Genomic DNA, 16,058 nt, shown 5'->3' with positions numbered 1-16,058 from the left:
TTCAAAACTACAAAGAATTAAGCTTTTTTGAGCTGGTTGTTTCCTTTATGCTGTCCCGTTAGCCAGTCTCAGCACAATCACAGCGTCGTCAATCTCCCGACTCTAAAACCAACAGTCGAGAACGAAATTGCACGAATAATCGACCAACATTAACCCCCATTACTCTCGGCAACGTATTTCAACGATTCCGAATGTCAATCCATCGACTTCATACGTCGGCATAAGACGGATATTCCTTTGCCTGTCTTTTTAAAAAGTAAAAATTGTCGATGGCAAATCGAGACCGAGTTCGAGTCATCATTCGAATGATTCGATAATCGGAAAGGCAAGGACGAGGCCACGTGCGTTGACCTTTAGTGATGTGACTAGGATTGTCTAAGAAATAGAACAGTACAATAACATTGATAGACGATCTGCTATTTTTATGAAGGCCATGTTTCATTATATCCCAGTTTTTGCAATATTCTTTTGAAAGGCTCGTACTGTTCAACTGCAAAATGTTTTCTTAGAACGTGTTATCGTTATTTAAGAATTACATATTGATTGGTATCGTACCTAGTTTCGGACGACCTCATATTATAAAGCTGAAACAGAGTGGCATCTTGTGCAGTTGTAATAATTATGCTATTTTACTACAAAATTGTAAGTATAAGATTATATGATTTCTATTTTTACAAAAAGTGTCCAGGCAATTATTAAAATTAATCTCGAAGGTTATTTCTATGATTCATCATACGTGAAGAAACTCATCTTTTGGGTTCCTAATAGTCATGAGATCGCTCCTGATTACATTACATTACATCATACTTTAATAAATGACTTATTAGTAACTTGCAAGAAAACACGTAGTTCACATTATTACGGTAAATTCAATAAGTAAGTAAACTATCAGCGCGGATCATAAAGAGTATTAGCCGCCATTTCTGAAGTAATTTAATAGATTATGTTAAACTAATTGCAATTATCATTGAGATCGTTAGCATTTTCCATTCTTTGTCTATCAAGTGTCAAACGTCGTTGGATTTATTTCATCTCCTAATCTGATATAAGATAAAGCAAATATAATATTATTCAAACAGTAATATGCAAAAGTAATAAGGATTTGAGAGTAATATGGCCATAATATTTCAATGTTTTTATGACTGAGACCGCTACCAACCGGGCGATGTGGAAATCATTGGGAGAGGCCTATGTTCAGCTGTGGACGTTCTGTAGTTCTGTGGCCGAAAAAGGGCCGAAATTATGATGATGACCGACACTAACTACAAAACAAAACTGAAATATTAGGTTTTTTGAGTTATTTTACCTACATTTGACAGTCACTATCCTGTTTCGTGACTCTCCTAAGTCGGTTTAGTATTATAAATAAAGAAATATCTAACCTAATTCAAATATTTTTATTGCAAAATGTAAGCACACAAGGGACCTAAAGTGCAGCTACATTCAGGCACTAATATGGCATGTTCGTACAACATGCAGTGTTTGTAATACATACTAGAACATTAAAAGATTAAGAACATTATCTTCTATATCTATATATATAAAAGAAAGTCGTGTTAGTTACTTCGCTTATAACTCAAGAACGGCTGAACCGATTTAGCTGAAAATTGTCAGGGAGGTAGTTTAGAGCCAGGAGAAGGACATAGGATACTTTTTATCCCGTTCGAAATTAAAAAAAAAAGTCTGCTTATTTATTGCCATTAAGGCGGAACAAAGTTCGCCGGGTCAGCTAGTCTATTATATAAAAGAAAGTCGTGTTAGTTACTCCACTTATAACTCAAGAACGGCTGAACCGATTTAGCTGAAAATTGTTAGAGAGATAGTTTAGAGCCAGGAGAAGGACATAGGATACTTTTTATCCCGTTATTTATTGCCATTAAGGCGGAACAAAGTTCGCCGGGTCAGCTAGTATATATATAAAAGAAAGTCGTGTTAGTTACTCCACTTATAATTCAAGAACGGCTGAACCGATTTAGCTGAAAATTGTCAGGGAGGTAGTTTAGAGCCAGGAGAAGGACATAGGATACTTTTTATCCCAATCGAAATTTATAAAAAAAAGTCTGCTTATTTATTGCCATTAAGGCGGAACAAAGTTCGCCGGGTCAGCTAGTTTATTATACATTAAACTTTTTTGCTAATATTAGTTTCCCATCCATGACTCATCATTACAATCACTTACGATACATCTGGTAAGTGGTAGCATTATCTCGATATGAGCATGCATATTTGACATTAATTAGAATCACCTTTAGATCTCGTTCTATTCAACGTCGATCGATCTACGTAAAAGATCGGTGTGTACCTTTTCAGCTAACCAAACTTAACTGACAGATTGGTATTTATGGGTTCATTAGCCTTTCCATTTGCCTGTATAGTATTTTTATTGATGCACCTAAGGAGGACAGACTTCAAGGCAAAAACGATGACATCTTATGTATTTGTCATGTGCTATCTTGCAATTTACATATTTAATCTAATATACAGGGTGTTAGGTAAATGGGTANACTTACCGTTCTGCAAAGACCCATCTGTATTGGGAGATTCCCGTTCCGTAGCTTATAGACGTTTTCAAATGCTTGAACGAAAGTTTGACAAAGTGGATGGCTTACGTCAAAACTATAATAAAACCATAAATGAATATATTCAACAAGGTTATTTATCTGAAGCCCCCGAGGCAGACTCAGATGAGGGTTACTACATTCCGCACCACGCTGTATTTAAAGCTGGAAAGGACAGCGCTCGCGCCGTGTTGGACGCCAGCTGTAAAACTCAATCTGGTTTGTCACTTAACGATATTCTTTACGTTGGGCCGAACTTACAGTCTGACCTATTCTTACTGCTAATAGACTTCAGAATATTTCCTGTTGCAGTCACTGCTGATGTAAAACAAATGTTTCTTCGCGTAAGTGTGAATGAACACCATCGCAAATATTTGAAAATTCTCTTCCGTTTCGATCCTCAAGAACCTATACGCACTTATCAATTTAGTAGTCTACCCTTTGGACTCAAACCAAGTCCTTATATAGCTATGCGTACGATACGCAAGTTAGCGCACGACCATAGCGACCGCTTCCCTGATGCTGCTAAAGTAGTAAATACTCAATTTTTCATGGACGACTTTGTCTATTCGTTACCCGATGTACCGACCGCAATTAATTTATCCCGCGATTTAATTGATTTGTTCAAGTTAGGGTCCTTTGATCTTATCAAATGGACAAGTAATTCTCCCGCACTGCTTGAGGCTCTTCCAGACTCACACCGCTCACCTGTCAGTTTCTCTGATACAGGTAATAATAATTTTAAAATACTGGGATTGTCCTGGGAACCTGCTGATGACAATTTTTCCTTCACTACTGTCGCAGTCGACAGTAAATGTACAAAACGCAGTATTCTTTCTCTGGTTGCTCGCTTATTTGACGTTCTCGGCTTAGTTGCTCCCGTCGTCCTGTTTGCCAAGATTTTGGTTAAGGAACTTTGGTTAAGCAAGATAGACTGGGATGAAGTGCCTCCGGAATCCATTCAAAATCGTTTTGCTGCTTTTCTATTAGATTTGCCCGCTCTTTCGACCATGAGTATTCCGCGTCATATAGGTGTTAACTTGGATTGCGCAGTAAACATTGTTGCTTTCTGCGATGCTAGTCTCAATGGCTATGGTTCCTGTATTTATTTACACATAACTGACCCTGCAGGTAATATTGTTGTCAGGCTTCTATGTGCTAAATCTAAAGTCTCACCAAGTAAAATCCAAACGCTAGCACGCTTGGAACTCGTCGCTGCTTTACTTCTTTCGAAACTTGTGCGAGTAGTCCGAGAGAGAATATCCGAGCGCATTCCAATTGTAGGAATCTATGCTTTTTCTGACTCCACGATAGCACTTTCTTGGATACATTCGTCTCCTCATAGATGGTCTATTTTCGTTAGTAACAGAGTAGCCAAAATCCAAGAAAATCTACCGCCTCATTGTTTTCATCACGTGTCGGGCAAAGAGAACCCCAGTGATTGTATATCTAGAGGGATGTTACCTTCTCAGCTGATTTCTCATTCATTATGGTGGGATGGTCCAGTCTGGCTTCAAAGACCTGTCAATGAATGGCCTATCGATATATTTACTCCATTAGAGAGTGAAACTCTGCCAGAGTTTAAAGATAAAAGCAATACGCTTATTGTTGCTGCTCCTTCTGAGCCTTCTTTAATTGATGAAATATCGAACCACGTTAATTCCTGGAATAAGCTTCTAAACACGTTTTATTATATTCTGAAATTCACAAAAAGGTTGCCGAGTAATGAGCTCGTAGCCAATAGAAATGCGTCGGAGATTTTTATACTCAAAAGCATTCAGAGCGTTCATTTTAACAAAGAAATTGAATTGTTAAAGGCTGGTGAGTTGCCTTCGAAGCATCTCCGTGGCTTATCACTTTTCTTAGACCCTCACGGTGTAATTCGCATTGGAGGAAGACTGTCTAAATCAGACCTTCCCTATGAAGCCAAACATCCTGCGCTTCTACCCAAACGTGACCGCGTCGTCGAACTTCTTATCGATCATTATCATACCGCTAATTGTCATACTGGACCTGGATTGCTCATGTCTATTCTTCGTCAACGCTATTGGATATTAAATGCCAGATCTACTATACGCGCCCGCTATAGACAATGTAATGTTTGTTTCCGCTTGAACCCGCATCATCCATCTCCCAAAATGGCAGATTTACCCGCATTTCGCATTCAAGCTTTCGTACATACTGGTACTGATTTTGCAGGTCCTATTAGCTTCATTCCCACTAGACGAAGGGGACAACATTCTCAAAAGGCATACATATGTCTTTTTATTTGTCTAGTTACGAAAGCTATTCATATAGAATTAGTTTCTAATCTTAGCACAGATGCGTTCCTTTCCGCCTTTAAAAGATTTATATCTCGCCGCGGTCCAGTATCTGTTATGTATTCAGATAATGGCACCAATTTCGTCGGTGCTAAAGCCCAGCTCGACGAAATATATAACGTATTAAATAATAAACAGCGCCCCCTATATTATAGCCGCCCTAGGGGGCGCTGTTTAATTTTTCATACAAAATTTTTCGATGACACTTTGAATACGCAACGAAACGAACTCGAAAGTTTTTCGTACTAGAGGTACTGAACGTTCAATCGAACTAGGTACGGTTGTAATAATAGGCAATGATAATGTACCGCCTTTGCATTGGGTACTTGGTGTAATTACCGAAGTTTTTCCCGGTTCCGATGGTGTGGTCAGAGTCGCTTCTGTTAGATCCAGTACTGGTGTCTATAAGCGCCCAGTAACTAAATTATATCCGTTACCTACACAATAACAACTTATAACGCATGTATTTATTACATTAACTACTCATTTATTGCCTTGTTTCAATTTATTCGCATTATTATTATGCATTAATTTAAATACTTTAAAGCTCTTCGATGTGAGGACTTTATACATTTTGTTTTCTTTAGGGAATTGATTCTTTACGATTTCCTGGATGTATTTTGAAGTTTTTTNAAGTTTTTTCCGGTTCCGATGGTGTGGTCAGAGTCGCTTCTGTTAGAACCAGTACTGGTGTCTATAAGCGGCCAGTAACTAAATTATATCCGTTACCTACACAATAACAACTTATAACGCATGTATTTATTACATTAATTATTATTTTATTTCTTGAATATTATTCGCATTTTTATTATGCATTAATTTAAATACTTTAAAGCTCTTCGATGTGAGGACTTTATACATTTTGTTTTCTTTAGGGAATTGATTCTTTACGGTTTCCTGGATGTATTTTGAAGTTTTTGTTTATACCTATACTTAGCAAATTGCAATAATACGTCATGTTCCCCCTTTTCTTTCTCTTCTTATTATAATTTCTTTATTGAAGTCCTAATGAACTTCAAGGCGGGGAGCATGGTTGGGCCTATGTCCAACTTTCTTATCTTTCTTATCTTCCTTTTCTTCGGTGGCTCCAACTCTCAAAATTATCTAGCTGCATGAGATGGTTTCCCACTAATCTGTTTATCGGATTCGGGGCCAGCACCTTCGCAGGAGCCAACCTTCGCGAAAAACCTCTATGGAAAATTAAGAAGAAAAACTCTATGTTGTCTTGGAACGTCTGTCAAATGAAGTCAATGTGAAAAATCCTAAGAAAAATCCGCTGAATATTTGCTGAAGATATTGAAATAATCAAAACCGCAAGAAATATCGACGGGTCGACCCTCGAAGCCTGGTCTCCGTCTTCTGATCCGCAGGTTGGTGGTTTCCGTTTTATGCAGCTGTATTTTTGAGTTGTTTGGAGTCACCAGCCGACCCCCGCATCATCTTTCTTCCCCGCAATTTTTTTATTTCCTGGTGTGGCTATTTACACGCCACACCAGGTATATACACTAGCCCATGTTAACATATGCATATAAATGGTATGGTGAAGTCAGAAAATTTATATCATCATTTTAATTATTTTAATTTCCATACAAATCTGATTTTATAAATTTTATTTTGTATAAACATTTAAAAAATTAAAATGATGATATGAAATTTCTGACTTCACCATACCATTTATATGCGTATGTTAACATGGGCTAATGTCGGCTCATATACCCATTTACCTAACGCGCTGTACTGTTGAATTTTAAGTAAAGTATCAGATGAAATTAAGTTACACGAAACTACGATAGCCAAACGGGTCGGATTAGCCGACTCGAGATTCGAGGAACGCGGGTTCGAATCCCACTGCTCGACTATTGTGGTGAGCCCACTCGTAACACAAGCATATTTAGCTTATCAAGAGGGGCTCACGGGAATATTAGTAATTTGTGCAATGCAAACTACTAATAATCTTTAAAAAAATGTTCTTAGTTAAAGTTGTTCGTAATCATGAGTAATGTAGTAACAAACCTCTATGTATTTTACACTAATACTTCACCATATATTGTAGATGCTTTTAAAAGCTTTTAACGTACATTAAATTGTGTGCAGTAAATAAAACCTGACCTTGCCCAAGGCCCACGCTATCAAGTGGTGTCACTATGAAATATAAATCACCACTCAATACGGATGTACGACAATTAGTATGCAGTTAATTACAATTTTACAATCTAAGACACGTTAAGGGGTCTACTTCGCAAAGTTATGTCTTACGAGAGTTAAACAAGATAAATTGAGCTTAATAATGACTTTTTAAGGTTCAGGGTTTAAGGGTCTCAGGGAGTATTCGACTTTGAAAATTCAAATTTTGGACGTACCTACTTATTTGTAATCTGTAGGCTTGTAGTGGTAAGAACTAGATATGGGAATTTATATATTTCACCTACATATTTTTATCTGCATCGTAAAAATATGAAGTTACAAGTATAAATGAGTAAGAGGAAAATGAGTTAGGGAATGTGTTACGGTTAAATCCAATTCCAATTTATGCTAAAAGTTCAATACGACTTTGATTATTTTTACGCTTAAAAGAGAAACAAAATGAATAAACATTGCTTCTATGGTTACTATTGACCTACTCGTATCGTTCGTTCGTTTCAGCCGAAAGACGTCCACTGCTGGACAAAGGCCTTCCCCAAAGATATCCACAAAGACGGATCCTGCGCCGCTGGCATCCAGGCACCTCCCGCGACCTTCACCAGATCGTCGGTCCACCTAGTGGGAGGCCTGCCCACGCTATGTCTTCCGAGAACTTTCCTGCCCCAGCGGCCATCAACTCTACGAGCTATGTGCCCCGCCTACTGCCACATGATTTTAGCGATTCTGCGGGCTATGTCAGTCATTCTGGTTCTCCTACGGACCTACTCGTCCTATCTAAAGCCTTTATATTATTGTAGCATTGACAGAGCGACCTATTTGGATTACCATAATCTTGATTAAGATCAAAATCAAAGTACCTTCAACTAAGCTAATCTGCATTTTGTACAAATTGCTTCGATAAAGCCCTTCTCTCACACCTAAGAGCCTTTTCTTTAATTTATGCATGTAGTATATTAATAGCAGTTACCATACTTGTTAGTAGATCCGCTTACTCCACGCGTAAATCTAAACAAGATAGTATATCTTTTGTTTGTCATCGGATTATAAATATAGATGTGCGCAAGAGCACTCGATCGGTTACTATGTTTCAAACGTGATTAAAAGTTAACACAATGTTTTTTATCCACAATGCGGAAGCTCTCGACCTGCATCTCATCTGGTAGAAAGTGAATCTTATAGGTTTAAAAAACTGTAAGAAGACAGACTTATAATGTTCACAATTCTTTCTAATCCTAAGACTTAATGATGGCTCAACCAGACCATCAGCTTCACCTGCTTACTACAGCAGCCATCAATGATAACCAAATGACAATTATACAGTGATTTTTCGATTATAATGTTTTGAATTGAACCCAATTTGAGATCACCCAATAGGCAGGCTCCCACTATGTAATCACTAAGCCCGGGAGGCGTTGTAGTCTCTTGTATGCACTTATTTAAACATTCTTAACAGACAGGTGTCTCTACAACCAATCATTTTCTATTTACTCCCATGATCACCATAAAGAGAAAAACTAACCATCGCTAATTAAATAACACCTACCAAAAGGCTTATCGTCTAAACGGATCGACAAACTAACAAACTGGCCATTTATGACGGCGATTGAATCGGAATCCGTATTTGGGCATGCGCACGCGCCTATAGCCCATACTTGGAATATGTAAATTAGTATCGAAACATCGTTGTCAAAACTTCAACTTCTATCCAAAAATGAACCCTGAGTTGGAAAAAATTAGACACACAATCAATTGGTAAAGAATTCTCGATAATCTTCCCATTACCACCACCAAGTCGATTGTCCGAAGGTGTCAATGATGATTGGTTGTTAGTAAAATCAATTCGAACAATAGCTTTTTTGTTGACCAAATCAATTGTGGCGACAAAAAACCGTATTACAACGGGTTATTAATATCATTAAGGTCTACCAAAGGTCGGAAAAAACAGTATCTTAAAAGGATGTGCTAAAAAATGACCTTCTGTCATCATGAAGACATGTAACCTAATCTAAGATGACCTTTTTGTTAATTGTAGAGTGTTACAAAAAGTAAGTAGGTAGGCACCTGATAACAATGTATTCTTTTAGAATGACTTAAGTATTTTGAAAATCAGCTTGTTAATGTTTTATAAAACCTTTCAATGCCGATGTTTTCATTGATATTTAATTGGGATTGCCAACTAAAGAGTCTTCTTAAGAATGCCATAAAATAGTAAAAGTATACTATCAGTAAGCATAATATGTAAGCTTCTAAGTTCCGTTTGTATCTGACGCCGCCACACGAAAATGTAGGTAAATATGCCGGTGGCTGCGTTTTGTAGATATGACGTGAAGCCCATGTCATCATCATCATCATTTCAGCCATATAGGACGTCCACTGCTGAACATAGGCCTCCCCCAATGCTTTCCATGTTGATCGATTGGTAGCGGCCAGCGCTTCCCCGCTACCTTAATTTGCGTCCCACGCTGCGTTTTCCGGTATGCGGCCTCCGTTCCAGAACCTTGCTGCCCCATTGGCCGTCAGTTCTACGTACTATGTGCCCTGCCCATTGCCACTTCAGCTTGCTAATCCGTCGGGCTATGTCAACCCCATGTGCCCGCCAATAACACCCTTTTTCGTCGTATTGAATCACTTTTCAAAGTCCTTACTAGTGTCAGTAATTATAACTCATTGTTCTGCTTGATTGATTTATAATCATCATCAAACTTCTCTAACGATATCTTTTGTCAACAGTAACACAATCCGAGCAAGAGAGGTCGTGCATAGCGCTGCTCAGGCTACAGCGAAGGTGTGGCCAGTTCCTATGGGTACACGCGGTATTGCAGCTTAAGGACAACCTGGAGAACTCACAGCGGCCGGTTATCGTGTGCACTAACCAGGTGTTGAGGTAAGTCCTGTCATTTTATGTTTTGATCTGGCATAATAATTATGACTGACGGGATTGCTACCATGAACCTTAATTTTGAGTTTCCGATATTTCGGCACTGTTGCAAGCGCCATGGTCACGGAGTAACTGTACATGGTAGCAATCCCGTCAGTAATAATAATTATGATAGTAACCATGAAACTTTAATCTGGTAGTTCCGTAGTGGACTACTTTTACTATAGGTTGCGGGGTCGATCCCTGCAAAATACAATTTCATGTGCGTGAAAGGATCTGTTTAAATTTTTTTTATTAATTTCAGCCAAATGACGTCCACTGCTGGACAAATTCCTCCTCCAAGGATTTCCACAACGACCGCACGGAAACCTCCCGCGACCTTCACCGAATCGTCGGTCCACCTAATGTTTCATAGTCAGACAACATTTTTATTTAGCCTTATTTAATTCATTAATTCAGATTTCTAGATAATCAAAACTCGAATAAATCTCAAGCAAAGGTTCAAGGCAAGTTTGTTTCTTCAATCTCCAATATTTAAACCTATCACAGGCTTTAATGTGTAATAAATCAAGAATCATACAATTTTCATTACCTCCACAAAACATTTCAACGTTTTCATGTTATTGTCAGAGCAATCAATACCATTCAGTTTTAAATAAACTGCCAACAAATTAACCAAGCTTCAAATGCTAATAGTATAATTTATAGTGTTCACAGCGCACCGTGTTTTCGCCTACGGTTTCCCAAACTTAGGCATACATAGTAACTGTCATTTAGTTTAACAGAAATATAGAAGCCGCATTATGTGAGTTAAAATGATGAGACAAAAGTCAGTCAAACTTTCCCCTGGGATTTTACGCCCGTATTTACAAACATTACCATGAGGTCTCATAGTGCGCGTGGACGCACAGGGCGACACACGATCCAATCACAGAGCTCTATTCAACGCTGTGCGTTCGTTTTGCTGCTTCACTTAAGCAGGCATCGTTTGTGAATACGGGCGTTAGTCTTCGCTATAATAGATGGGTTTTATTGGCAGTCAAGCTGTAGATTATGGTTATACAGAAGATGCAATGGAACGTAAGATTGGCATAGTCTCAAGGTGGGATTCCGAAATATTGTGTTTACTAGCTGTCTAACATAGAGTTTAACCCCACCTCGGTGCTAAGAATGCAACATACCCTGAGATATTAATAAATTAAGAGTAAGATAGAGCTTATATTGGTCAAACATACTTTCTTAATATTTTTAGAATGTTTGACCAATAATACTCTCTAGAGGGCGGCATACTTCCTACGTGAATTTATTATGGTACTCGTATATTGACAGTTGATATGCTCTTTTTTCTTTGTTTTATAATATCCGCAAAACCTTGCCAATACAATAGTTCTGGCAGCTTCTATTCTATAGTGCTATTTGTCTGTTAAATCAGCGAATGCAAATTGGCGATAAATCGATAAGATAAACGAACTTTAGATGCGGGAACCAATGCGGTTTAATGAGAAACAAATGGTATTTAGTATAAATTAAAAGGATCATTGATAAACTCTGTCCTCTGGTGTACGCCCCTTCTAGGTCAATCTACAATTACTTTTGTCTATCGAATTGCATTTCATATCATTTTAGCTGTCACAGCACAACTTGTGTTATTTACAGAATTTTGTATGTTGCTCCTTCGCGTGTTTTCCTACTGAACTAATTACTCCACCATGTGTCCAAATATCTATCCCTAAGCTCCCCCAGGCTCTATCATGACTCAAGAAAAAAAATCAAGTCTCGATCAAATTCCAAATATAAAAATTAGACCAACAGGCTCAAATATTATGCTCAAGCTAAAACACGCGTGTAATTTTTCGGATAATAACATCTTGGGTCGATAAAAATCTTTAGAATATGTAGAATAGGCTAGTTTCCAAAAAAAATTGATTAGTTCATTTTAATATTAAAAAATATTGGACACGTATATTTTTAATTGTCAATCAAACAAATAATTATAAGTTATGGTGCGTTGAAGTTCCGCGCGCACCAAGTGCTGCACTTTTAAGCACTCATTGACGTCACGGCCCTCTTCTTTTGAACTTTGGTGCCCTTTTTCTTTTTAAATTTTCATTACTTTGAAAAAGTGAAAAACAAGTGTCGAGTATTTTTTGATAAGCTAACTGACGGACTAATTAAAACTCATGCTTTTTTGCCCAGGAAACATCCCTATTGCAGACTTAGATATTGACCCTTTCGTCAAACAACGACTAGTTGACCCAAATACCAAGCCTTCATCCGACATCCACCTTTATCTTCACAACAAGGGCACTTCGAGATCAATAAAAGCTCACTAATAAATCGTATTCAATGAATTTTCACATAAAACCAAGTTATATTTGCTATACAGACGTTATAACGTAACAAATCGTCGTGTAGGCCGTTTTGTGGGCAATTCTTAGTCGACTATTGCAGTTTACATCATCCGATGGAAGCACTGATATAAACATAAAGTTTTATGTGGATTGAGAAACGGACTACAAGAACCGATAAATGATTTTGTAGTAAAACATCGGAATACGAGCAGTGCTGAGGGTTTAAATAAACCTATACATTATTACATAATACGTATGTATTGACTTGGATAGATGTACACGTAGATAATTACAATAGTAAACTAGCTTTTGCCCGCGGCTTCACCCGCGTAAATTTAGTTTGTGACAGATCGTCATAAATTATAGCCTATATTTCGCATTTATAATATTAGTAGGATATATTATTCTGGGTTATAAACAACTAGCTTTCCGCCCGCGGCTTCGCCCGCGTGGAATTTTGTCTGTCACAGAAAAACTTTATCGCGCGCGTCCCTGTTTCAAAAACCGGGATAAAAACTATCCTATGTTCTTTCCCGGGACTCAAACTATCTCTATGCCAAATTTCATCAAAATCGGTTGCGAGGTTTAAGCGGGAAAGCGTAACAGACAGACAGACAGACAGACAGACAGAGTTACTTTCGCATTTATAATATTAGTTGGGATTATACCGTTATGTTTTATCAAAATCCGTTCAGTAGTTTTTGCGTAAAAGAGTTACAAACATCCAAACATCCTGACATCCAAACTTTCGCATTTACAATATTATTAGGATAGCAGCAGCTACTTTACATTTTCTAAGCTAGTATGGCGATGCGATGTTTATCAGATTTTTTATGTGACACTTTTGAAGTACCCAGGTATTGTCTTATTCTTCTTTATTTGGTGCCAAAGGTAGAGGTCACTACTTCTTGTAAAACAGAGTTAAACATTTAGCAAATACTCAGTTGATAATGAAGATTACCACGATTAGTACCGTTTTAAAGATATATCAATAACTAATTCCATGCTTTTGAAAGTAAGTTAATAAAGGTACCCTTACATTAATTAATACAGTTAACCCCAAACATTGAAAAGATTGTATCGAATTCAAACCTTACCACATTATTATAAGATTGAAGATTTACAAAAACTTGCTATAAAACAATAGAGCCATCCTCGTACGCTACGAACAAGATATTTATCGTCAACGACGAGCGCAATTATGATTACGACTTTAATCCCCGTCCCATACTGCATTTCGTAATTATGAATTGGCGTATAATTGGCCTTCATTTTGTTGGGAATCCAGCAAGGCATTGCAAGGCTGCGGACATTTTTGTGAGAATCTAGGTTTTTTATTTGTAGATTTATGTACTGGTTTATCAACAGCCGCCTTGATGATTTATTTATTTACGCGTTTATGCCATACAATTGGAACATAAGGCGAACTTAATGCCATAAAGGCATTCTCTGCTAGTTCAAAAGCGATTCACGCACTGCACCGTCTAGTTCATGACCCCATAAATCCACATAGTTAGGTCATATCAACTTCTCATTAGCCCAGTGTAGTAGTTTGAGTGTAGATCAATATTTGAGGGTGAAAGTTTGAATGCCGTCATGCAGGCAAGTTTTTAGTTTCAATTTAATTCAAACATAGCAAATTGCCCAGCTCCTAACGACCAAATAAAAGTACAAGCCAGTGAAATACCAAGCCCTTATTTTCGCACTAAACAATTTCCCAGTATTCCAAAGCAAATAGATCAGCATCTAAAATAGCACCAGAATTATCTCGTTCCATTGTCTAGCGCTGTCGCTTAAAAAATATGCTAACAGCAAAACTTTAAAATTAGCCACATTTTCGCCCATTTTGTGTAAAATACGGGCATGCCTTTGCGGCCATCGATCAAGCTCGGTGCTTGTTATACACCGTTTCTCACATCAGTACAATGCTCGTTGGGGGCATATTTCAAAGCTATCCAGATACACTGGACGATCGCCGCGCGCCAGAACTTAATAAATCACGCGTTTACAATATTTATTAGCCGGGAGACCCCACTACGGGTTCGCGATGGTTTTGGCGAAAAATTCAACAGATGTCAGATATAGGATATTCCTATTATAGATGAAACTTTCCTGCAATTTTTGTTGACACGATATTTACGCAGTTTGCCACAAACTAGCTAAGCATTGATATAGCATCTGCGAGTATGTCTCCATCAAAATTCATTCATCAAAATTGAATGTTGGACTGTTAATTTTCTATGAGACTTAACCAAATGATTTTAGTATGTATCTAGAATTATTTTCTTGCTCTCAGTAACTCTGATCAGCTTCTATATGCAAATTAAGTGTCTATCACGCAATTGCATTCAGTATGACATACTTATTAGACTTGATTGCTGAGGAAGAGCTTGAGACTGAAAAAAAAGCTTGCCATTCGTTGAGTTCCACACTAACAATCAGGGTTTCATTTCTAATGCCCGTTTTGACCATCAATCCCTAATTTTTAAGTGACCCCTATGACAACAAAATTCCTGTTATGTGTTACCATAGGGGTCACTAAAAATTTAGGGATTGATGGTGAAAACGGGCATAAGTCACTTATAATAGGGGTTGATCCCACAAACCCTCGACACCATAGTACGGGCCGTGTTTACGCTCGCGTACGTCGCGTCATCTAATATTGATATCTCAATAGGGAAGTCTGTAAGTGACCGCGTTAAATTATGGCCGCCATTTTTCATGTCCAGCCGCGTCGGCCCGCTGAACATTATCGGACTTAATGGTACCGCTTTGAGCCAATTAGTTGGCTGTGTTTTAGGGTTAAAGGATATAATTGTTGGGTATTTGTTTTGTGTAGGTTTGGTTTATAGACCACTTAAGACAGAAATGCGGGTTTTAGTAATTATCTTAAGTCGTCAATTTTAAAGCAACTTAATAAGTGTACTTATGCCAAGCCATTTTGTTTACTGCATCAAAGTGTCAAATGGTCCTTGCAAATACGTATGACGATTCACAACATCGTACTTAAACTTCTTCTTCTCAGTCTTGTCATAGCGGTCGTGGTCATCATTGTGAATACGATGAGTGATGTTCCTCGCAATACGGCACCATTCCTCGCGGACTGCAGCTTTCCGGGCACTTTCGTTAACCGAACACTTAGTTGCGGCCTTGATCTGGTCCGTCCATTTCATGTAGTTTTAATAATGGAAGGATAAAAGCTAAAAAAACAAACACTACTTATACTAGGTAGAACACGCAATAACTTACGCCCTTCTCGTATTATTTTATAGGCACACATCAGCACTGCTAATTCAGAGCGAAGTTCTTATAGGGTGGTTTCAGATTTAAGACCAAATCTAGCTTCAAGTTTTTATTTTGTATAATTGTCACAATCGCATACAATCCCGGTGTTCACCAGCTCTCATTGTTCGGGGGATTACACAATTTGTCACAGCCCTGTTGCGCAATTCATGTCGCTTCGTGCTCTCCACAGATAGGGTTGCCAGGTGTCCGGCTTTAACCGGACATGTTTGGCTTTTTACGGGTCTTGTCCGGCCTGTCCGGCTTTTGTTAGGCTTTTTATGCGGACGCGCCAGGAGAAAGTCGAGCTACACAATAATATCAAGAACACTCTTCAGGATGTTGGGCAACCGATGATGATAGTACTCACTCGTGAGCTAAGTATGACACTAGAATTAGTGTGCAATCATTAATGGGTCCCCAGTTTTTAGGCTAAGTCCGGTTTTTAGGGTAAAATGTCCGGCCAAATGAAGCACAGAGTCCGGCTTTGGACTTGGCAACCCTATTCACAGACAAACACAGTACG

The 16,058-nt window shown here is 38.2% G+C and overlaps 1 protein-coding gene across 1 annotated transcript in view; it reads left to right on the top strand.

Annotated features, from left to right (window-relative positions):
• The window catches only part of LOC114365211 (neuronal PAS domain-containing protein 4B), a 45,567-nt gene that overhangs the window by 23,196 nt on the left and 6,313 nt on the right, over positions 1-16,058 (top strand). Inside the window, exon 8 of the mRNA XM_028321745.1 lies at positions 9,752-9,905. Within this exon, the coding sequence (XP_028177546.1) occupies positions 9,752-9,905 (154 nt within the window). The remainder of the gene's footprint in view (positions 1-9,751; positions 9,906-16,058) is intronic.

This window comes from Ostrinia furnacalis, unplaced genomic scaffold, assembly GCF_004193835.3.
Source record: "Ostrinia furnacalis isolate ACB-3 unplaced genomic scaffold, ASM419383v2 OfSCF7574, whole genome shotgun sequence".
NCBI classification, from domain to species: Eukaryota; Metazoa; Arthropoda; class Insecta; order Lepidoptera; family Crambidae; genus Ostrinia; species Ostrinia furnacalis.
The sequence above is the reverse complement of the archived record's forward strand: the minus strand, read 5'-3'. Positions and strand labels throughout refer to the sequence as shown.